Source organism: Papaver somniferum, chromosome 3 (genome assembly GCF_003573695.1).
Source record: "Papaver somniferum cultivar HN1 chromosome 3, ASM357369v1, whole genome shotgun sequence".
In the NCBI taxonomy this organism is placed as follows: Eukaryota; Viridiplantae; Streptophyta; class Magnoliopsida; order Ranunculales; family Papaveraceae; genus Papaver; species Papaver somniferum.
This window is the reverse complement of record NC_039360.1, coordinates 174,091,252-174,116,112: the sequence shown is the minus strand read 5'-3', so window position 1 is coordinate 174,116,112 and position 24,861 is coordinate 174,091,252. Positions and strand designations below refer to the sequence as shown.

Below are 24,861 nucleotides of genomic sequence, written 5' to 3'. Positions count from 1 at the left end.
ATAGTGGAGGACAGCTAACAAAGCCCTTATTTTCGGATCTTGCATGCGATGTCTTCGCACCCATGTATCTGGTCTTCTCGCACGTTCTTCTCGACTTCGTACAGATTCCACACTTCACCTGTGACTTTGTGACGTCACTGATTCCGTCATTTAAGATATGCTACGTGCGAACTCCGTTCGCTCTTTAGTAACTCAGTTGTCTCGCATGATTATTCACGTGTGCGATATTTAACCCCTACATTTTTGTTGTTGCAAAATATGTGGTACATATTATCTGTTGCCTGTTGTTGTACCTAGGCCTGTCAATGGAAGAATATCCGTCGGATATTTAGAAATCCGATATCCGACATGTTAAGCAATACCGGATATTCGATATCCGATAATATCCTATAGGATATCAAAATCAGATATCGATTCTAATAGGTTAAGCTATCGGATATCGGATATTTATCCGATAATATCCGATTCTGACAAAAAAAAAATATATAGTCTGTAAAACATATACAGAGGTGAAATTTAAGTTCTATTTCTCATACATACCATCCAAATTGTCTTCAAAAACAGTCTTAAAACATTACTCTTAAGTAGTTATGTCTTTAAGTAAGTATCTTACACAAACATACATGAAAATAAACACAAGCAAATGCTATAGAAAGTAAGAAACTTCGAAACACGAAGTATGATAAGTATCTGTCACTCTTCTCTCCATCCTCTGACTCTCTTGACTTCATTCGTCTTCGATTTCCAAATTTTCCATATCTGCATTATAACAAGTCAACATTCAAATAAGATACACAACTACATAAGTATTAATAATAGGAACTAAGAAGAATAACAGATGAAACTATGCACTGAGTTTAAGCAAAAAAAAAGAAAAAAAAAAGTTACCTTCACAAATGAAATCCGGCAACCAATCACTTAAGCACAACAATGCTTCAACAAGCTCTGGATCTAATGAAGCTCTGTGTGTTGTAAGCACTCTACCACTGGCACTGAACATTGATTTGGATGCCACACTGGTGACTGGGATAGCCAAGAAATCTCTTGCCATCTTTGCAAGAGTTAGGTACTTAGGTGCATTTAGCTTCCACCAACTCAAGATTTCAAACAGATACTCATCTTTTGGTGAGCCTTTGCTAAGCATTGGTTCTTCTAAATACTGGTCCAACTCAGATTTCTGCACCTCAAATTCAATGTTCTCCATCATAAGCTCAGCATATTCAGGATCACATACTTCGTTTGGATTGTCTGGATCCATCATACTTGATCTAGAGACAGCTGCGGGGGCCAAAATAGTGTTCATCTGCATTTGAGTTTTGTGAATCATACTCATAGAAAAGAGTTGTCAGTTTTGTTTTGAATTTGTTATACTCCACTGCATAGCCAGTTCCATACAACTTCTTATAACGAAACTCTACCCATCTTGCCTTGTATCTAGGATCTAACACAACTCCAATGCCCATAACCAAATTACTTTCAAGCCAATACACATCGAACTTTTCCCTCATCTTCAACCCCATTTCTCTGATATACCCATAATCATTGTCTTCCCATTGTTTGATGCACTTGTTAACTTCATAGACCCCATTGTAGTACAGATTTGCAGTTGGATACTTCATCCCTGCAAATCTGGTTGAAACATCATTAAACATCTCTAAACACTTGCAAATAACTACCCTTTCTTTCCACTCGTCTTCACTTGGTATACAATCGAATTCGGGATCAAGGACAACTAATCTTTGAAACCCTTTTTTCAACTCAATTGCATTTTTAAGCATAAGAAAAACTGAGTTCCATCGAGTGTCCACGTCAAGACTAACTGCCTTTCCAGATAACCTACATTGTGAGAGTGCCGTTTCAAACCTCTCTTTCCTAGCTTGTGAAGTTTTAACATACTTAACACAATCTCTAATTGATTGCACAAACTTAGCAGCAACTTTCATACCATCTAGGACAACCAAATGAATAATGTGGTTGGCACACCTCATGTGAAAAAATTCCCCATCAAGAACTAGACAATCCTTATTATTTAGCCACTTAATCAAATTTCTCATCATAACACCATTAGCAGCAGCATTATCAGCAGTTAAAGCAAGGAATTTCCTATCTATGTTCCATTCAAGAGTGCAAGTTTTGATACATTCTATGAGAACATCTCCTGTTTGTGGTGATAGCACTAAAATATAAGCTAATGTTTTCTTAACCAAATTCCATTCATCATCTATGTAGTGGCATGTTACACAACAATACCCATCTTTAGTATGCTTAGAAGTCCACATATCAGTTGTAAGACTACATCTAGAGGTCAAATTATCCAATACTACTTGCAATTCTTGTTTTTGTTCATGAAAAAACTTCATCAAATAACTTCTGGTTGTGTTTCTACTCATGATCTTAACAGCAGGGTTCAAAGACTTGCAATACATTCTAAAGTAAAAATGTTGAGCCATGTTTAGAGGGTAATCATGCCTAGCAATCATTTTAACCATGTATTCCCTAGAAACTGCAGGATCATACTGCCAATTATCTAATTTTAAAGCTTTGTTACCTGCTGTTTTCAGTGAAGTAGAAATCTTTTGTTGTTAAACCTTGTTCTGTGGTCTCTTATGGCAAATCTTTAGATGATTCCGTAACCTTGTAGTACCACTGACACTATCAGCATCAACTACCTTCTTGCAATGATAGCATGTACCTAGTACAATAGCTTCCCTCACGTGTGTTTTCTTGTTGTGTCTTACTTTACAATCCCTTTCAAATTCATCCCACACTGGTGACCTTATTGCTCTAAGATTTTTCTTCAAAGCAGTTATCAGTGGATCCTCACCAGCTTCTCCATCTTCATCATCTGTATGAGAGCCTGGCATGTTATCATCAGTTGGGTTCTCTTCTGGTTCTGGCACTCCTAGTGTCACTAGTACCCGATGTTGAGCCAATTGCTGAAGCTTGAACACTTTGTGATTGTGAACCATCCCTAGAAACGACAGCATTTGATTGAGATTGAGGCAAAGGGGTTGACTTTGAGGTTGAAACTGTCTTGCCCTTGGCTGGTTTTTTAAACATTTTTGCAAGCACCTATATTAAAATTAAACATAAAGTAAGCATATGAACTGGTCCAATATCAAACTCACAATAGAGTAACATTCCAATTAAGATCATCATATTCACAATACAGTAACAGGCCAAACAAACAACAAGAATTCTAATACATCACATTGTTTACTTACAGTTGGGGCTAATCTTAGGTATCTTCTAATCTAACCAACATAATGTCGTACAAAGCCAGTGGTAAACATGATGAACATAGATTCATAGTGAACATACCAAGAATGCATAGAGAACAGAGTTACACAACTTTTCATTCTGCTTCCATATTCATACCATTTAGCTACCAATTAAGTCTATTCTAAGAACCCCTAAATGAGTATACCAGCTCAAAAGCAATTCTAGATGAATATATGGAAACCAAAAAATTACACCTTCCACAATCTAGTGTTTTTCCTTCATTTATCCAGTCCACAGACGGTAATGTCGGGCATTTCATTCGTACACACTTCATATAGGGGATACAGATGCCAGTTCATTCTAGTATATTAGTAGACAAGACTCGACTCGTGTATAAACAACAAGTTCATTCGCATAATTCCGTTCTGCCAAAATATTTAGATTCACTAATTTCGTTCAATGAATATCCGACACCATGACCACCAATCTGACAATATCACAATTCACAAGTAACTACAACATATTCCCTTGAGCTGGGAGATCAGGAAAAAAAAAACAAATTGTATTTTATATATACTCCTAGAGTATCAGGCTACTATATTGTGCAAGTTGACATCAATTATAAATCCATGGGTAATCAACATGATTCATGTTCTACAACCTATGGTTTTCATTAAAATTTAACCAATAAAGAGAAAACCCAACTTCAATCATCATCTAAATGATTCAATTCAATCAATAATAACCAGCAAACTCAACAAGTTTATCCTATGATTGAAAAGCAAACCCAAAATTTGAAACAGCAACAGAAACCCTAATTTGCAATTTCTGATTTCAAAACCCTAATAAATTCTAATTTCATAGAAACTCATACAAATTCATCACTTTATATCATCAAATTCTATCAACAAACGACCAGAACCGCAATACTAGATAACTTTCTACACATAGAGAAGAGAAAGATTGGTACCAGCGACCAGCGTAATTTAGGGTTTCCTCAATCTTTCACACCAAGTTTAACAAATTGACGTAGTAGAAGAATCGAAGATGACTAACTCCTGTTGTTAAAACGAAAAATAACAGAAGAATCGAAAATGACTAACGTTGCAGAGATTCAGTGGACTGGAGAGGCGGTGAGAACTGAGAAGAGAAGAAAAAAATAAAAAACGAAATGACTTCTCGAGTCCTCTACTAGTGGAGTCAAATAAAATAAGGATATGAGAAAATTACAAGTACGTCCTTAACATATCGGATATTTAAACAAACGGATATAGCTTAATCTGTTTCCGATATGTTAAGGAAAAAGTATCCGATAACATATAATATCCGATATCCGATAAAACGGATAAAATCCTATAGGATCTCGAATAACCGGATATTGGACAAATATTAATAGACCTAGTTGGACCCAGTGTAGTCAATTTCGCCCGTATCGGCCGAAACATCGGCGATATTACCGGTACCGGTGGTAGAGCGAAACGGAAACTATAATATCGCGAGACGATTTTCTGCCGATAATATCGGCCGATATACACGAAAACGGTACAACCGATTTTCCGATACGTGATAGTTTCGGAACATCAGGGAAATTTAGGGATTCTCTGATATGTAATAAAATCCCTAAATCTCATGATTCTCATCGAATGTCCAGCAGAACAATTATCAGAAACCCTTTTTCGCAGCCAAAATAATTCTTCTTCTCAATCTCAATGGTGAGATTCAATTGATGCTCATCAGAACCCCCTGATAACCATTGCCGCCACCGCCACTGATAAATTACCTACCAATTATTCAGAGATGAATTTTTTTGTGCTCATTCAATTAATGTATATTTAATCCAAACTATATAGAGATTAGAGAATCAACAAAATATGGAATATCAGCTTGAATCTAGAATCTAAGATTAAATTCACCTTTTGGATCTTCAAAAAATAAGTTGATTGCATTTCAAAGCAGCGGAATTCCAATTACAGATATATAACAAGATGAAGACCCGATAAACATTCCCTTAAAAGATCAATTGCTAAAGTAAGCAGCATGATATTTTTAAATCGTTAATGGTAGAGTTGTAACTGAAGACGGTGGGTGGAGCCGTGGAGGTGGTGGTAACTGAAAATAGTTCATCCTATGATCCTATCCCTAGTTTTTACGATGATACATCCTAATACACCCTAGCCTAGATTTTCATTCCTCTGGAATACGAACCTTTTCCTATAAGCCATATGCACTTCCACGTGTATGTGAGATGCCAAAAGCTAAATAAGTCGGTGACACTTCATTCACGATCGTGGAGGCTAAATGAAACATGCTTTAATTTGTGCATTTTGGTATCCTAATATTTATAAAATAGGACATGTACCATTTAGGTCAAATTAATATGTGTCGTGTGAACACAGTTTTAATGGGTGGCCCACCATCTCAATCTCTAAATTACTCGAGCATGTTCGAGTGATTTCTCACCTCCTCTGACCGTGTCAAGAAGCTGGATAAATTTTACGTATTAAGATAAGCTGATTGTATTTAGGATAAGTCCTAACACATGTTTATTTTACCACTTGATGATGTTGGCTATAAATAGCCCTCCCTGTATCCATATGTATATGTAATGAAGACAGAGAAATGAAAGCTGGAAACTAATGAAAATCCGTAGTTCTTCCTTCATCTATTCTACTGTGCACCTAGTTGTCTTCTTATATTTGCATACAACTCCACTAGCACCATTGATAGCTTACCTTATTAATACATAATAATATGCACAATATAGGTTAGTTTTTGGTGTAATTAAAAAAGAAAAAAAGCTAACAAAATAAAAACGAATTTTGGATTGTTAGACATTGTATTTGCAGCAGGTGCCTAGCACATGCAATTTTACTAGTAATATAAAGGTTATAGATATAAATTTGATGTTTGATACAAGTGTTTATTAAAAAAAATATAGATGTAAACTTAAAGCCGATATTGCACCGATATTTGAAACCGAAATCTCCCCGATACAATGTTATACCAGTGTACCGATTCCCGGACGAGACAAACCGGTATCCGATATTAACTACATTGGTTGGACCTCATAGAAAAAAGGAATGATGCTTTGGTTCCTACTTATATGGTTCGGATCAGAACTATAAGGAGCTAAACAAGTGGTTCCACTCACTCCAGTCCACAGTGGTCTTCTTGTGGATAGCTTTACTAATCTGGATTCTGGACACACATAAAATCCTCTTCTTCTTCCTTCTTCTTCTTCATTTTAGTGAGAAACGAGGAAGATAAAATGGCGATGGATCTTCGAATCCCTTGTAGTAATTTCAACTATTATCACAAGTGGTCATCACCATCATCTTCATCATGCAAAGATTTCATTCAAAACAGTACTCATTTAGCAATTCCATCAAACAGATACAAGACTAAAAGGAACAGTACCACCAGAATCAGAGCAGTGGCAACAACAAGAGAAGATCTCGACGAATTTGACCTAGGTCGTAGTAGTAGTGGAACTAATACTTCTCAGCTTCACAAAGTCACAGTTCATGATAGGGAGCGAGGTGTTGTTCACGAGTTCTTCGTTCCCGAGGTACTAACTGAACTAATAGTTCCACATTGCTTGGGAAATTTGCGCTTTTGCTGTTAATAAACCTCGGAAAATCCTAATATTAAATTTTGTGGCTTGCAGGATCAGTATATATTGCATACTGCTGAGGCTCAGAATATTTCTTTGCCATTTGCTTGTAGACATGGTAATTCTGGCGTACTAATTCAATTCAATTATCATTATCAGTTCATGTAACATTTAGTAATCTGAGTAATAATTAGAATCAATAAGTAATGACTAGAATTTTGTGTGTGGCTTTTATGAATTCTAGGTTGCTGCACGAGTTGTGCGGTTCGGATTAAATCGGGAGAATTAAGACAGCCTGAGGCCCTTGGCATTTCGGCTGAACTCAAAGATCAGGTTATAACTAGTTATGTTTCTGTATTTTCTAGCTAGTTACAAGTAGTATCCATGTTGCTGTAGACCCGTAACGACTTTGTTAACACATTTAAAATTTGTATGTCTCTCTATCTTAGCAACAATATTAAGATGCCTGATTTCCTATGCTTTCCCATACTTATATTGATGAATGCTGAAAGTTGAGTGTTGAAATGCGATTGTATAGCATATCAATTTCATCTATGTGTTGCGTGTTCCACCCAATGCAGGGTTATGCTTTGCTCTGCGTGGGATTTCCGTCCTCTGACATAGAAGTTGAAACCCAGGACGAAGACGAGGTAATGTAATCTAGAATAATCAATTTTATTCATGTCTATTGTGTCAGAGTAAGAGTACATTTAAAAATGAACTGTTTCTCTTTTTCTGAATTTCGTTTGGAATGTTTTGTATGTGTCCAAGTCTTTTGAATGCTATGAATTTAATTTAATGTAAACATGGGGATCTTCTGTATGGTGCAGGTGTATTGGCTCCAATTTGGAAGATATTTTGCCAGAGGACCAGTTGTAAGTAAATCCTAAGCACATCAATGTATTCATATGTAGTGCATGCATACTAGATTGAATTTCCAAGTCCCTATTGTTAATTTCCGTCAAGCACATATACTTTCAAACGGGATACTCGTTTTTTGTATTTTAAAATTGTATTGGAGTTTATCAGGTGAATGCCAACTTAAAATTCAGTAGTAGTCTCGAGAATGTTTATTGATGGCTTTAAGTTCGTCTTTACTATTCAGGAAAGAGATGACTACGCGTTGGAGCTGGCTTTAGGGGATGAATGAGATAAATACTAATCAAATACGGAACTGCAGCATCTGAGTTTACTTTATATGTTTGGAAGGAGGCTAAGAGTAGAGCACTAAGCTAAGGCAAGAAACGTTTTTGTATTATTATCCTTCTCTTTGTCTAGCGTCATCTCTTGAAGGGTCGTGCAGTATGCAAACAACAACCGTAGAGATTTCCACATCCCAAAAATCTGCAGAATTGGAAGTTCTTTTCTTTGTTTGAATAGCGAAATTCCAACCACAATGTATTCCCTCTCCTTTTTGTGTATGTGTTATTAGTTTACGTCCTGCTGCCTCGTATATTGTACATTAATGCTTATTGTTGTCACACTGATGCTTATTGTTGTTACATTCCGTTTTCTAATCATATGTTCTTTACATAACTGGCCTTCGGCAGTAAGCCAGTAACTACTGGCCTGTCACTACTAGCCTGGAATGCCCCCCTAAACATAACCCAAGTGATGATAATCTTATTGTTATGTGTACATTTACTCATGAAGAGGAATATGGAATTAAAGTGAGGCATTATAGAGAAGATTTGTTTGGCCCATCATCACATTAAAAATGTTAGTTTTTCTTTTCTGGTGTTCTGAAAAGGATAGAAAATTGAGAAAAGATGGGGTAGTTGCCCCTTTCCCTGGTGGAGTGGGAATCATATTCTGCAGAAGAATTACTTTGGAATTGGGCATCCTCCCACTCACATTCCTTGGTTTTAAAAGAAGGAAAAAAAGATGGAAATCTCTTTCTTTAAAATCACTAAGTTGACCACTACTCTGAAATCAAATAGTAGAAATAAGTAAAATGAAGATCACGGCGCTTCTGGTTTTCAAGTGTAATAATAGTAATACAGAGTCATCAACAGAGATGGATCCGATAATACTAGCTAATGCATCAGATGTAAGCCAGTTTGGTTATTTCCAGAAAAATGGTGTTAAAGAATTCATCGTCTTCTTTGGACGCACTGTTGCGAAACGTACTTCACCTACTCAACGCCAATCCATCCAGCACGAAGGTAAAGAACAACTTTTCTGAGTTCATCAATTATTCGTATTCTTTGTTTTGATTTATGAGCAAGTATATTGACGATGTGGTTTATGAGCAGAATACAAGGTGCATTCTTACAATCAAAATGGTTTGTGTGCTGTTGGTTTTATGGACGATCACTACCCTGTCCGAAGCGCTTTCTCTGTTCTCAACAAGGTACCTTACCGACCTACCTACACACCAACTAGTTGCTTTTCCATTCTTGTTTTATATTAAATGCAGGTTGGATTATGTTTTTAGCACAGTCTTATAAGTCCCATGTAAAAAAATTTGTTGGGCAGGTACTAGATGAATATCAAAAAATATTTGGGGATACTTGGAGCAATTCGCAGGCAGATGCAACTGAACCGTGGCAGTTTTTAAATGATTCGTTAACCAAATTTCAGGTATATTCTTGCTCTAATTCGCTTCTCCTGTGAATTAGCAGCTCAGGCAGCTAAAAAAAGTTCATGCGAGACACTTTGTTTCTGGAGTTCTAGTTTCATTATTAAGCATTATTCATATATCCTTTCAGGATCCTGCTGAGGCTGATAAGTTGCTAAAAATTGAGAGGGGATTAGACGAAACGAAAATCATCCTTGTAAGTATCTTGCTATGGGCTTTGAGTACATTCCAATCTTACATGAGGTTTACCATCAACTATAAATTCCAAACTACATATGTTAATTGTGCGTCTTAAAAACAGCACAAGACCATTGATAGTGTGCTTGAAAGGGGAGAGAAGCTGGACAGCTTAGTTGAGAAGAGTTCAGATCTTAGTGCAGCATCTCAGGTGGGTTTATAGAATAGGCTTGGCACGCATAATATGAAGCTTTCGGCTCTATATTTTTAAGTTTTTGTAGCGTGTTAATTTTCCGTTCACCATGCATCTGAGGAAGAATTGGTTTATTTGTTGTTGATGAGGCTCTTCTCTTCTTTTACATGGCCATGGATCTCCGGTACAGCTATTCTACAAGCAGGCAAAGAAAACCAACCAATGTTGTACAGTATTATAGACAACCGTCTGAAAACAACGACAAAAGATGTTTACTCCCTGCCCCTGGACTGGGAGCTGGCTAGTCAATTTAACGCTTTGCTGCTTACTAGTGTGTTACTATGTTTAACATATGGGGGTGCTTTTGAACTGAAGAATTATGTTGGAAATATCGTATTGTTTTAGTTGGTCATCATGCGTTATGATCTAAAACCTGTCATTTTGACCGAGCATTTGTTGCATCATCCAAAATCAGTTTCCAGTACCGAAATCTTTAAGGTGTTTCTGTGATCTAAAAGAATTATGTGAATTGAAATGGGCTTCTTGTGTGTACCTTATGGTTCAAATTTCAGTGAAATGGGAAAATTAGGCGCAGGCCCAAAAAAATAATATTCTCATTGTCAAGCCCACAATTAATTTTAGGTACCGTGACACCCATAATTATTTCCGTGACACCCATAATTATATGAAATTATTAAAAATGTTTGCATGACGGATTATGCATCCGCATGACGGGTTATGCATCAGGGATATAATTGGCATCACAACTTGGATATAACATATCTAAAAATACGCGCCTTGGAATTTTACAAATTTTATATCGTTGGAAATCTTTTTAAGAGAGCTACGCAATGAGTACAAACAAGAATATCAAATTTTTGTTTTTCACGAAAAAATCGGAGGTGATCATCATTTTAGGCAAAACTTTCGAAAACTTGATACACAACTATTATGCAGCCACCAAAAAAGATGCATAACACATTCTGCAGACGCATAACGAATTATGCAACCATTTTCCCCACTGCATAACAAATTATGCATTTGGATAACAAAGTTATGCATCTATAACAAGTTATATAACCATTGTTGTGGTTGATTTTAGTGGGTACATAAAAATATTAATGTATAATGCACTATGCATCCTATTTACGGATGCATATCAGGTTATGCATCTATTTTCTCGATGCATAAAAGATTGTGCAACAATTTTCTCGATGCATAATGTATTATGCAGTCGTATTTTTCGGATGCATAACAGGTTATGCATCCCTTTTCTAGACTGCATAACATGTTATGCATATATTAGTGTAGGTGCATGACAAATTATGCAGCCATTTTTTTGTTTTTGTTTTAATACTAACAAAAAAGTAGCTTCATAACGTGTTATGAAACCATTCTCTGAACTGCATAATGCATGACAATTAAATATTTACAATTTGTAAGCTCTCTGAACACTTCTATTTCTTAAGCTTTCTGAATATTCTTCAAATTCACATGAATGGTGGTAGTACTTCATTGCCCCGTATGTATCAGTGAGCTGTATACTCTTGCGATATATATAAGGATAACTTTTAAATTTCAGCCTCTAAACTCCCTCAGTCACTGTTAAATATACCTGAGTTCCAAATCAAATCGTGCTGCAAAATCAAATTGCTCGAAATAAATGGCCTTGGCGGACTGCCTAGTTCTCTACTGCTTTTACGATGAGAAGAGGATGCACGTATAGCTACTGAGCTACAGTTGAATACATTTCCAAAAACATCAGGAGAATGCATTGCCAGGCAAACCCCCAAAAACGGAAGGAGGAATAGGAATAGCACATCACTACAGAAAAGTAATGTTAATGGCTTAATATTGTGATAAGAACCGGACAACAATAGAACACCACCAACAGCAGCTCCGAATTCCATAAAAATCAGCCAGTTGATCTCTAGATCCCGTATGTATGTCCATGAAGATCTTTTAACCTCCTCTGGAGCATAAACAGTTTCACAAATTATATTTTGGCATTCATTGGCAAAATAATGAAGTTTCGAACAAAAAAAAAAAGTAATCGCTCCGGTTTGGAACTGTGAACCTACACTGAAATCGAAATTATGGAGTTAAACTGGTGTTAACTTTTAAATGTTCAATAATTGACTTTGCACCTTGTTTCTTCAAAGACGACCTCTTGATTCCACAAACATGTGAATCAACTGTTTCCAACAGTAAAACAAATCAAAGTTTGTATCTTATCTGCAAATCCTAGAAACAAATCAAAGTTTGTATTTCTCCTTGTTCTCTCGGCAAAAAGAAGAAAATCGCAAAAGGAAGATTTTAAAAGAACCGAAGGAAATCACAAAAAAAAAAAAGCGAAGGAAGAAGAAGCGAAACACTAATTTTAATAAATATGGGTTTGTGGGAAATTTTTCCTCAAATAATGGGTGCGCGCCTGAAGTTTTCTATCTGTGGGTTTCTCAATGGAAAAATGTGGGAGAATAGATCTCACTGTAGTTTTCACTTTTGAAATCTGTATCATGACTCAAAATTTGTCTTGTGATTCAAAATGACATCGTGACCAAGATCTACTTCAAGACTTCAAATTTAGGCAATGACCCAATAAATACTTAACAATCCAAAATGGTTACGAGGTTTATAATTTTCCTCGTGGCTTTAAATTTGTTTGTCACCTAGATCTTAATAAATAATTTGTTGTGTGACCCAAAATTTATTTTAAACATGCCTCGGTAGTTTGTGCAAAAAAGATAACTAATGAAAAATAGCTTCCAAACTTTAGATTTGTGGTGTGACCTAAAACTAGACTTGCAAGTCGCTATAAGTTAACATTTGCGTAATGGGTCAAATCTGCATTGTGATCCAATATAATTTGTGTCTCAAAATATGCAATGTGACCAAGATTTACTACAATTTGCTATACATTATAACCCCTATAAAATAATAGCATCCGGATCGGGAAAATTTATCAATTTATCGCGATATTAAATAATCGCATAAGTTAAACAATATTTTGTCAAAAAGGAGTTTGAGCCCAGCTTGTTGTTAGGTTACCAACTAAAGCTTTGTAATAGACTTTATTCTCTTCTTTTAATGTTTGAATTATAAATTAATAATTATTAAATTATATATTAATTAGTTTATCAAAATATTGTTTAGTTCTATAAAAAAATAATCAACAAAATGAAGCAATATACCTTATTGCATTGCAAATTATTTTCGTCATTGTAAGATTCGTTCAATGGATGGCAACGTATCAAATAACCCAAGTGAAGCGTTAGATAGTAAAGGAACTGGAGAATTTCAAAATTTAATCAATAGATTTAATTATCACTGTGGAATGGATGTTGAATTTCTTTTAAACAACCCTCAAAAGGATATTGATTCAGATATGTTGACTGACCAAGAAATAATTAAGAGTGTCATGGGAAAATACGAAAGTGATGACATGGAAGTTGAAGATGAAAGTGTAGTTACAGAGCCACCTTCCCGTAAAGAAGCTATCAAAGCTACAAAGATGTTGAATAGGTTTTTATTGCATCAGGAAATGACAACACCAAAAACTCTTCTAATGTTAAGAAAAATCCAAGATGAAATTCAACGTCACGTCAATTTTAAGGAAAGCCAAATCACAAATGAATCATTCTTTACCAAATTAGTATAAATGTAAAACTAAATTTATATAAATTGGAGAGTTATTAATTTATATATTCGAAGAGACCTGTAGAAAGCTAAAAAAAAAATATTATTTTATAAATTTAGCGAATTATAAATTTAGCACGTTGGTCCCGACTCGGGCCGGCAAAATTTATTTGTTTATCACAAAATTTATAAAAAAAGAAAAAGTGCCTCGGTGACTTGTGCAAGAAGGGAAAAAAAAAGAAAAACTAACTTATGATTTATAGTGTGCTTGAACCTAGACTTATGAGTCGATGTAAATTAACATTTGCTTGATGGGCCAAATTCATATCGCGATCCAATATTTAATTTGTGATACAAAATATGCATTATGTATGTGTAACTTGTAATCAAATTAGAAAGAGAAAATAAGATTCAATTGATTCAACAAAGAAATAGAATTATTACAATGTATAAATACGTCATACATGGCGGGGAAAGTACTGATAGGAAACTGACACGTGTTAACCAGTGTAAAAGGAAAACAAAATGAAATGTTTTATTTGTAGTATTATCACACTACCTCAAGGTAAAGTGGCGAAACCACTTTCAACTTGTTTTTCAAGAACCCAAAAAATGAGCAGCCAAACCCTTGGTAGAAATATTAGCAACTTGCTCCATGATAAGCGACTTGCATTTCAACAAGTTCTCTAGATGAAAAATTTATAGGTAGATGCTCCATCCTTTTGTAGAAAACTGGATTAAATTTAGATGCAATAGTTATTGAGGCTTTGTTGTCACAAGAAAAAGTTGGAGAGAAAGGAAGAAACACATGAAGATCCATAAGCAATTGACAGGGTCAAACAATTGAAGCAAGTGTGGAAGTTAAATATCTATACTCGGCTTTAGTTGAAGGCTTGAGGATACTTGGATGTTTCTTAACATAACAATTGAAAGGATTTGCACCAACAAAGACACCATAACCTATAATGGATATCTCATCATCAGGATTACCACCCTAATCAATATACGTGTACCATTACAAAGCTGTAAAACCCCTAGTAAGAAGAAACCATGATCATAGGTATGTTTGATGTATCTGAGAACCCTCTTGGTAGAAACAAGGTTAGAAAAAGTAGGATAATGCATAAAGTGGCAAATCTGATTCACAACAAAGAAGATTTATGGTCTGGTCGATGTCAAATATTGGAGAGAACCTACAATTGACCTGTATTATGTAGGACTAAATAATGGCTCACCATCAGAGGCACCCATCTTGAAAAAATCAGGACAATGAGTGGTACATTGAATAATTTCAACCAAACTTTTCGTTACAAGAGCTCCAACGCAAAGTTGGTATGGAACAGAAAAGATCAAAATCGTTCCATTTGACTTCCAAACCCAGAAAATAGTATAAGCTCCCCAAATATTTTAGAAATCAAACAGAAATATGAGGAATTACAGAATCACAATGAGAAGGATTACAGTCAGTAATAATCATGTCATCCACATAGACTTTAGTAAGCTGAGTACCTAACTTTTGAACAAACAAAGAGGAGTCTTCTAAATAAGGAATGGAGTCTAGAACAACTAATTAATCTAGCAATTTTTCATATCAGACCCTTGATGCTTTCTTAAGGTCATAAAGAGATTTATGCAGTTTACAAACATATGTTAAATGACCATTGTCTTAATAACCAGGTGGCTTACTCATATAAACATCTTCTTTCAAATCGACATATATAAATGTATTGCTAACGTCTAATTGTATAAATCTCCAAATAAAGTTTACAACAAGGAGAGAACTAATTTAATGGATGGGGGTTTAACCACAGGCTGAAAGTATCAGTAAAATCAAAACCTTCTAATTGATGAAAACTTTGGTATAAAGTCTAGTTTTATGCCTTTCTATTGAACCATCACAATTATGCTTAATCTGAAGACCCATTTACAACCACAAAATTTTAAACAAGGTATAGGGATATCATAAACCAAGTATCGGGTTATTTTAGAGAAAAGTATTCATTAACGTATCCTTTGTCATGCAAGAATCATAACTTCCTGAGAATAACAATTGGGATTAAAATAAAAATAATGCCAGGAAATGACATATTTAGGAGAAAATAAGATTTTGGGTTTGAAGATCCCATCTTTTGCTCTTAGCCTTATAAGATGACTGATAATTCTAACACCAGGAAATCCTTAAGTAGAAGTAATATTGCTAACATCTTGGGTGAAATGATATGTTGCTCAGGAATCCATTTACCATGGATTCTCACATAAACATTAGCAGTAACAAGTGTTGCGTAAAGATTTCTTGGTGGTTCTCTTCTTTTATAAGAAAATTTCATTTTTTTTAATACCCATCGGCAGCATGATAATACTTAAACAAATTTGACATAATGGGTTTATCACCAGAGGGCGAACTTGCTGGTCTTGGCATTGAACTAGGAGACGAGTAAAAGCCTGAAGAAAAACTAGGTAGAATACCAGAAGAAAAATGACCAGGACCTTTTCCAAAATTCTTTTTACATGAACGTCTACCAAATTGAGCATCACTTCGACCTCCTCTTGGAAAATTAGGATTGAATCCTCTATAAAAACCGCTAGCAGATCCACGACCATTAAAATTAGTAAAGAAGAAATAAATTATGGATTCAAGGTGAGAGGAAACAGATCTAGCATTGAGATAATTTCTTCACCAAGCATGAGAATGTGTAATTTAGTGTTATTTACTAGAGGATTTCAAATCCTAATTGAGATAGAAAAAATGCATAATATGTGAAAATGAGAAGGTAAGTACTGCACCACCAACTTTTTCGTTCGGGAACCTATATTAACAATCCTTGTACAATCTATACGTTCGGTTATGAAACTATATTTAAGATTATTTTAATAAGGTAAACCTAGTATACATCCGAATTGTTCATGAACCAAATTCCAACAAGAACAAGTCCTGTAATCTATACGAATTCAATAAAAACGGGTCTTGTAGGTTCTTTATAGTTGAGTTGATACTATCTATATTTAAATATGTACAACTTGTGGTATTTCAATTATAAAGATAAAACAATAAAACGCCAAAAAGAAATAACACAGGTACCAGAGATTTTTGCTAACGAGGAAAACTACAATCTTATAGATAAACCCCGGGACCTAGTCCATATTGAACACACACTGATTAAGTTGTTACACCAATTACCTACTACCAAATTTCGGACTAGATGTAATACTTTCTTCAGTTGTATTCGTGCACCAGTAGAATTCCTAGCAGAGCATTGATTCTCCTTAGGAATTTCTCTTGTAAATCTTCTACCAGAACGCCAAAATTCTCTTTAGAAGATGATCTTGAAATTCTTCTAGCATAACGTTAATTCTCTTTATAAGATACCCTTTAACAATTAGGGTTTACATGTTCTGTAGTCTAGTTGATTCTCCCTCACAAGATGACATTGAAATAATTTTGAGATATCTTGATCTATCAAATCTAGGGTTCATGAAAAACACCTAGAAGCAAGTTTTGTAACTATCAAAGAGGATAGCTTCCCCGTGCTTTACGATCCCGAAGTAAAGTCTTTTAGAATCACACTCTTGTTCGTGAAGAACAAAGATGTGGAAGAAAACCTTATGCAATACATGCACAAATTTTCATGGGATAATTTGTGGGGTTATATGAAACCTCTAGTTATAGAGAATGATCAAGGCTAGGTTGCTTGGAAACAAAGCTACCTTATCTAGGAAAGGAAATACCAAGTACTTGACTAAATAGGCCTCTAGTCATGCATTCCCGGTTTTAATTCGCCAACTGTCGCCAAAAGTTTGTATATAATTTTCTATTCATGAAATTAACTTTAGCCACAAATATAAGTGTTACTTTAATAAATTATTCAAAACTTCTTCGTTATAATTCGCAATATAGTGATTCCTGGCTTGTTGGATTCGTATTTTCGTTCACTACAACATGAGGACCTTTCCAGGAAAAAAGGTCATTCTCACTAAAGTCTTAGGCTCAAATATCCTCGAGTGTATACATAAATGTATATTTAGCGTCATATGATTTTTTCCATAGAGTAAGTACTTTGTTTCGATAGATCAAGAAATAGAGTAAACAAGAGAATCAAGTGTTTGTCACTAACCTTTCGTCAAGTTCTCCAAGATGGCTTCATGTAGTCTTCAACCTTCATTCTTCAATGATGATAGTTTTGATTTCACACTCTATTACTTAAACCTGATCTAGTCTAAAATTGGCTTTACTAAAATAAATCAAGAACGCATTTTTGGCATCTAAAGTTGACAACTGACTTGACATACCACCGCTAGTGGGCTCAACCAAGCAATGCTCTAACAATTTGGATATAGACCAGCTAAAGTAACAATAACAACCTTATCATCAGAAATTATGTATCCAGATGTAGCTAACTGATCAACTATTTGTTTAATTTCAATAGTATAAGTAGCAATAAAAGATTTTTCTTTCTTTAGAGTCACCAATTTAGCTCTTAGTTGATAACATGAGTGGAAGAAACACGATCAAAGCGTTCTTCAATACTCTTCAAGAGTTGATGGGAGGCAGTAGATATAGTATTGAGAATATTGTATCAAAAAAGTAGTGTTTATCCATATGATATTAGTTGAGTCTTCATCCAACCAATCAGTATAAAACGTATTTTCACGATTGTTGTTCTCATTTGCTCGAATCGTGAACTGAACAGGACATGAATAAGAGCCATCCAAATAATTAATTATTTTGAATATGCGAATCACATGAATCATTAAGGATTTGCATGTCAAAGAGTTGTCATTTTTTAACTCGAGAGAAACAATATAAATGAGTTGATTCATAAGAATTCGGTAATTGAATACAAAGTGGGGTTTTCCATTTGAATAAAGAGAATCGAGAAAAAGAAGAAGAAAAATCCAGATCTGAATAGAAATGTTAAAAGAAAATGTGTAAAAGACAAATTGATGAATACAAATTTGATAGAGAGTTTTAGAAAAATAAAATTGTTTGAAGAATCAGAACCGGAGAATTTGAATTTCTCTGCTCTGATGCCATAATGGTAATCAAATTAAACACAAGAAATAGGTTAAATTGATTCATCAAAGAGACAGAGTTTTTCCAAGTTATAAATACAAAAAAAAAGAAAAAACAAGTACTAATAGAAAACTAAGACGTGTTAACGGAAACCAGTTTAACAAGAGTGTAAAAAGAGAACAAAAGGAAACCGCTTTATTTGTTTTGTTATTATTATAACCTGAAAGTTTCCTTGTGACCCAAAAAGGTACGATGTGGCTTTGAACTTTCTTATTGATCCCAAATGTATCCGAAGGCCCAAAATCTATTTCATCTCGACACAAAGTATGTTATTTTGATCATAATATACCTTATGACCATAATATTCCAGAATAATCTGAAATATCCCGGTGACAAAAATTTGTAATGTAAATAAAAATATTATTGCAAGTTAGGATTTGACATGTGACCTAAATTTCATCTAGTATTCAAAATTGCATCAAAGTTACTCATCTTCTGCTCTGTAAATCAAAAAGGTTCAATAGGCCGAAATCTACATTATGCTCTAAAATTTGTCTTTTGGTTTTCAATTTGTTATGTGATCCAAAACTTACATTGGAAACAAATTATAAAAAAGCTGAAATTTATTACGTCACCCAAAATTGCTATGCGATATTAATATTTTATTTGTGCATTTGAAATCAAATAATAGTAGATTGTGTTGTTACCTCCATTTTGTCGAATGGTTCTAAATAGGGGTGTAAATTTGGCCTGGCCGGGCAGGCTTGCATATTTTCTAATCCTGTCAAGGCCTGACGGGCCTCACATTCTACTACCCAAAAGCATGTCAGGCCAGGCCAGACATGTCAGGCAAAAGCACTTGTTTTAACGTATAAAACCTGTCCAAAGCTCATTTTATTAACCAAGCCAGACATGCCAAACAAACTACGAGTTTCTTGATGGAATCCTTTTTATTAAGTTTCATAATTAGAGATGAATGGATACTCAAGTCTTCAACAAAAAAAAGAATCATATCATACAAATTTTACTAACTTGCCCAGAAAGAAGTTACATTACAAAATAAAGAAATTAAAAGAAAAGTATTGCCTCCATCTCAAGAAAATAGAGATTAACACTTTTTCATTTTAGTCTATTCTTATATGATATTTTCTTAAATAGATTTTCGTGGTGGTTATGTTTAAGGGGTTAGACACATTCAATAATTAATTGACCAAATTATTATGTCAGCTAGCCGAGTTGTTTGGGCGGATAACATTCTAGGGTATTGTATTACAGGAAAACCTGATCCCGCACTTACGTTAACCAGGCCAAGTCAGATGGCTGCTAATGAACTGTGGCGCTCCGATAGGTACAAGCTAGCTCAGACGGATACAACCAGACCCAATGCCTTTTGGCTATATTTTACATCCTAATTCTAAGACAAATTTAAAATCTTCTAATTATTCGTTATTTTCCCATTTGTCAGGTTGTTCCATTTCTGGTTCCGCGGTACTTTAGTGGTTGCTGAATCTTGGAGCGACCGTCCTTTATTTATCGGAAAATGCTGGACACATCGGGATTTTCCCGCTGAAAAGTCCACTAATAGAACTAGAAGCACTGTCCACTGAAAAGTCCACTAATAGAACTGAAAAGTCCACTGAGAGGAATTCTAGAGTTTTTACTCCAACTAGAAGCACTGTTTTTGGAGTAGTTAACAAAGCCATTTACTGTTTGTTTTGATGGGCTTTAGCAATTAAGGATTTCGAGTCTGTAAACTCCTCTACTGTTATGTCCAACTGGTGTAACATTTACTTTGATTCTTCTTAGGTTGGTAGTCTGTACCCTCTCTTTTTTGATCAATAAATTCCTTCTTTACATATCAAAGAAAAAAAGAAGTCCACTAATAGAAAGAGTCCCTGTGGCCCATTAGAAAAAAAAAGTGGTGCTTTTTACCCACCATAGGACCTACAATAATGTCACATGATTTGAGTCCTGGTGAATCTATACTTATTGGTATTTCTCACCATAAAATTGATTTTGTGGATCACAAAATGATGGGTTCCGAACTCAAAATTAGAGTACGTGCGTAGGCCTCCGATCCATTGCCAACACTCGTGGATCAAAAATGGGAACAGCTTGGTATTCTCCAGAATTTGAAACGATACTGGCTATAGATAGAAAGGATTGATAGGTACGCTGATAATCCCATGAACAAACTGTTTGGTGGGGAAAGTTTTCTTCATGGGAATCCTGAAAAGTTCATGTTAAAGATGGTTAGAGCAACTGCAGTGGTGCGATCAAAACCAAAGATCAAAGATCAAAAAAAAGATCAAATTTTGGGTTTAGTCCGTGTTGTCACGTAACGGTCCCGATTAAAATTTGGTCGCGCGTAATTTAAATCTCCGCCCCAAAAAAATTTCATCGGGCGTATCTCAAATGTCCGCCCAATCAATCACCAGGCGTACTTTAAATTTACGCCTGTCAACAGGCGTACTTTAAGTTTACGCCTCATTTTTTTTTTTTTTTTTAATTTGAATTTTCATCGGGCGTAATTTAAATCTCCGCCCGTTAACGCGCGTACTTTAAATTTACGCCCAGCAACAAGCGTACTTTAAATTTACGCCCGACTATATTAGGATTTGGTATTTGGTCGCGACCAAATATGGTCTGGAATTTGATCTTTGGCTGGGATTTGATCTTTACTCCGTCCCACTGCGTCACGATCTCATCCCAAATTTTTAGTTATACTCGCCCACTGTGGATGCTCTTAGGCCTTTGCTAAATTGGGCAAATGTTGCTTCCACCTGCACGTAACCATACTTTGTCCCTTCATATACATGTGCATCATGTAGATATGCGTTGTGTCAAATACTGTTTTCGAAGCTAATGGCCGTGCAACAAATGAAACACGAGAAATGTTGAATAAAGGGAAATAAAATGAGGAAATTCAGAAAGAGGCTCGGTTTGCACAACGCTTTCGAGTTGGTTATCAATCACCTGAAGAATAGTAATATTGCGATTACAGTAATCTGGACTGGACCACCTCGATTTTTCATATCGAGTTGTGTGAGTTGAATTCCTACGGACTCATGACGTGTAATGATCTATTCTAGATTTGAAATCGTCTGTCCAAGATATTTTTATAATCTTTCACGTAATAAACTATACCAAGTGGACGTTTTCTTTTTATGGCAAGTAGACAAAAAGATTTAGGACTTTGTGTCCCTGGTGAAGGCACAAATTATGAAACCATGACCCCGAAATAGAATTAGAATACAGGTGGCCGACCATGATTTGCGGGAGATGGGTGCCATGGGGCTGCCGCAGGAATCATCATCATCTGATCGAATACTCTCAAAGCAAAAATATATAAAAAAATAATAAAAAAGAGTGAATTATTAGGGGATAAATTTCGTTGTTGTTTTGTGTCTGACAGAAAAAGAGATGATGTACAGATGTTCATGGGTAGATGGAAAAGGGTGATGTCCTTCACGTGAAATCCATATGCCATTCAGATGGGTTGTGCAGTGTGCTTTGTTCTGGCCACCACCTCGAATCACCAGCGGCCCACCACCGTCCTAATTCCCTATATTAACCACTTTAACCGTATGTAATTTTTGTTTTTGTTTTTTTTTTTACGAGCATGGGCCGCTATGGACCGATTTTCGCCTCATCCGCGTCCAATCCATTGCACTGCGGATTTCAAATTTGACATCCGCATCCAATCCATATCCAACGGATTTGCATCCAATGGATGCACGGATGGATGGATGGATTGGGTGCGGATAATCCAATGGATTTATTTTAGTTCAAATTTATAGTAAGAAAATAAGCCGACACAAATGACTCCTTATAAAACCTACATATCATATATATGTATATAAATATAACTATGCCATGTACAACACCCAAAACAAACATCTCAAAAATTCCTAAATGATCCATAGTATTTTCTAGAACTATATAAATGCCCTTAATTTAACGGATATGGATGTCCAACGGATTTTCAAGACTGCATCCGGACCCGATCCTTTGTCCGTTGGATTTCAAAAATTCCATCTGCATCCAATCCATTAAAGAACGGTTCGGGCATCCATTCGCAAATGAACGGTTGGTCCCGATTAAATCCGCAGATTACGGGCCAAATGCTCACCCCTACTTGGGACTTCAGACTCCGAGACTGAACAAGCTATGACCAAAGAAGGACAACATTATTGATGGGTGTCAGTATAAGATAAGTTAAAATTGATAATTGAGTGTTAGATTTGTCAAAGCTGTTTATGAAAGTGCTGGTCTATTGGAAAGAGTATCAAAATTCATATAAAACAAAACAAAAAAATTACTCTTCCAATAATCCGACGCATCTGTTGACAATATTGAGATTTGCTGGGAGGGTAGCAAAAGAAGATAAATTAAAGCTGGTATCCTATTAACAGCCATCGAAGAAGAGCAGCTGCTCCAAGTCATGATAGAAAGACTACAAGTACTCCTATTTTCAGCTCTATAAAACTTCACTTAAAGATAGAGATGCGGATCCAACTATTCGCATATACTGATTCACAGTGAAAGAAGCATCTTAAATATCACGGACCAAGATAGTCACTGTAGTGTTCTCCCTCCCTAGGGTAAATATGCTTCCAGGTTAAAGCGTCACATCCAGATAAATTATGTTCACTGCATGACTCTGTATGATATTCCTAGATTTTATTCTTTTTGATTGAAGATACTCCATGATCTCATGACTATTTATGTCTTGTATAAATGAGATTTTAGAGTGATCAAAGACCATCTACATGATGAAGTGATCGTTCTGCTGTTAAATACAGAGTGAAAAGAGAAGCATATATGTTTCCTGCTGCAATTCATTAGTATCCTTCTAGAGAATTTTTTATTTTATTTTTATTTTTTTCTGGTAAAGAAAACTTCACTTTTATATATGAGTGAGGATCCTCGCACTCATAAATTCACACTATCTCATATTTGGGACACATTTTTCCTTAATAAAACTTAAACTGTAACATATTTGAACTTAAAATTTTGGAAATATGCTAGTCTTACAATGCTTTAAATACCCACGAAAAATGAGCACAATTCTGAAGTATCAACGTCACCATCTATCAATCTTAATTTTAACTGTTGAAAATTCGTTGATTTTCGACGGCTGGTTTTCGAAGTAGTGGATGGTGGAGTTATACATTTCAGAATGTGCTCATTTTTTATGGGTATGTAAAGATTTGTAAGACGAACATATCCCAAAAATGTTAGCTTCAAATATACTATTGTTTGGTTTTTAGAAAAAAAATTGTCGTCCAACAACATGTGAGATAGTGTGAAAATAGGACCTTGTTTGTTTGCAGCTGACTCGGCGTCCGGATATGAGTCAACCCTGACTCGGGTCGAGTCAGCAGTCAGACCGTTTTTTGCATTTTGAGTCAGATCTGACTCGACCTCTGACTCGGACCCATTTGAGTCAGGTAACAAAATACTCCTGACTCACAGGACCAAACCACTGACTCACGTTTTTTTGACTCAGATGAGTCAGGTCTGACTCAAAACAAACATATCGAGTCAGATCCAGATGAGTTAGGTGATTTCACTCAGATCCAGATGACTCATATCCAGACGACTCAGATGAGTCAGGAGTAAACAAACATGGTTTAGGAGTCTGAGGGGATCCTCCCTCTTTATATACTCCCTCAGTTTCAAAAAGATAGTCCGCTTTGACTTGTCAAGATATTAAGAAGACCGTAGTAGTTTACATTAGTAGTTTACATGCCTACCCTCAAGTACTTTCCTAATTTATTTCAATAAAAATGTTAGTAATAAAAACTACCACAACTTGATATGGGATTGTAAATAGGAACTAAAAAAAGAAAATTAAACGTATCTGATTTATGGAAACAATATCACCAAAGTAAAAGAGAAAATATTCTGAAAATATTGTGAACATTGTGCGGCAAAATAGGTAAGCTAGCTTTTCGTAGTCCATGGTGCTTGGAAAAAAAGAGAGATGAAAAGATTATAGAGATAAAAATGGTGTTTGGAAAAAAAGAAAAGAAAATATGAAAAGATTATAGAGATAAAAAGATTGTATATTTATGGAGTATATAACCTTTATAAGGAATTTAATTTGTAACCTTGTCTTCGAAAAGGAAAGAATGATATATTTGTTTCCTTTATTATACGGATTTCATTAATATTTCAGATTGGGTCCCATTAAAAAAGAATTTATGAATATAAAAAATTTAAGGGTATATTCGAGAGTTCATTAGAAAAATATGACTATAAACAGAAGCTGGACATAATTTTGAAACGGACCAAAATGGAATAGATGACGGTCGAGTATAAGATAAACATACAAAACTATCTTCTGCTAGATGGAGACTGCCTCCTAATCATATTAGGAGGTGTTACACACCACACTCTAGTATACATACTAGTTCTAGCAA

At 35.2% G+C, this 24,861-nt stretch overlaps 2 protein-coding genes across 2 annotated transcripts; both read left to right on the top strand.

Annotated features, from left to right (window-relative positions):
- The first annotated feature begins 6,380 nt into the window (after positions 1-6,380).
- Positions 6,381-8,366, top strand: LOC113358064 (ferredoxin C 2, chloroplastic-like). The gene is made up of 6 exons (XM_026601573.1): positions 6,381-6,790; positions 6,890-6,953; positions 7,080-7,168; positions 7,417-7,485; positions 7,666-7,710; positions 7,941-8,366. The coding sequence occupies exons 1-6, from the start codon at positions 6,491-6,493 to the stop codon at positions 7,983-7,985; spliced, it is 612 nt and encodes a 203-aa protein (XP_026457358.1). The 5' UTR covers positions 6,381-6,490; the 3' UTR covers positions 7,986-8,366.
- Positions 8,367-8,721: 355 nt separating this feature from the next.
- Positions 8,722-10,338, top strand: LOC113361906 (VAMP-like protein YKT61). The gene is made up of 6 exons (XM_026604988.1): positions 8,722-9,000; positions 9,091-9,188; positions 9,314-9,418; positions 9,547-9,612; positions 9,718-9,804; positions 9,977-10,338. Exons 1-6 carry the CDS (start codon positions 8,790-8,792, stop codon positions 10,025-10,027), a joined length of 618 nt encoding a protein of 205 aa, XP_026460773.1. The 5' UTR covers positions 8,722-8,789; the 3' UTR covers positions 10,028-10,338.
- The last annotated feature ends 14,523 nt before the right edge of the window (positions 10,339-24,861 follow it).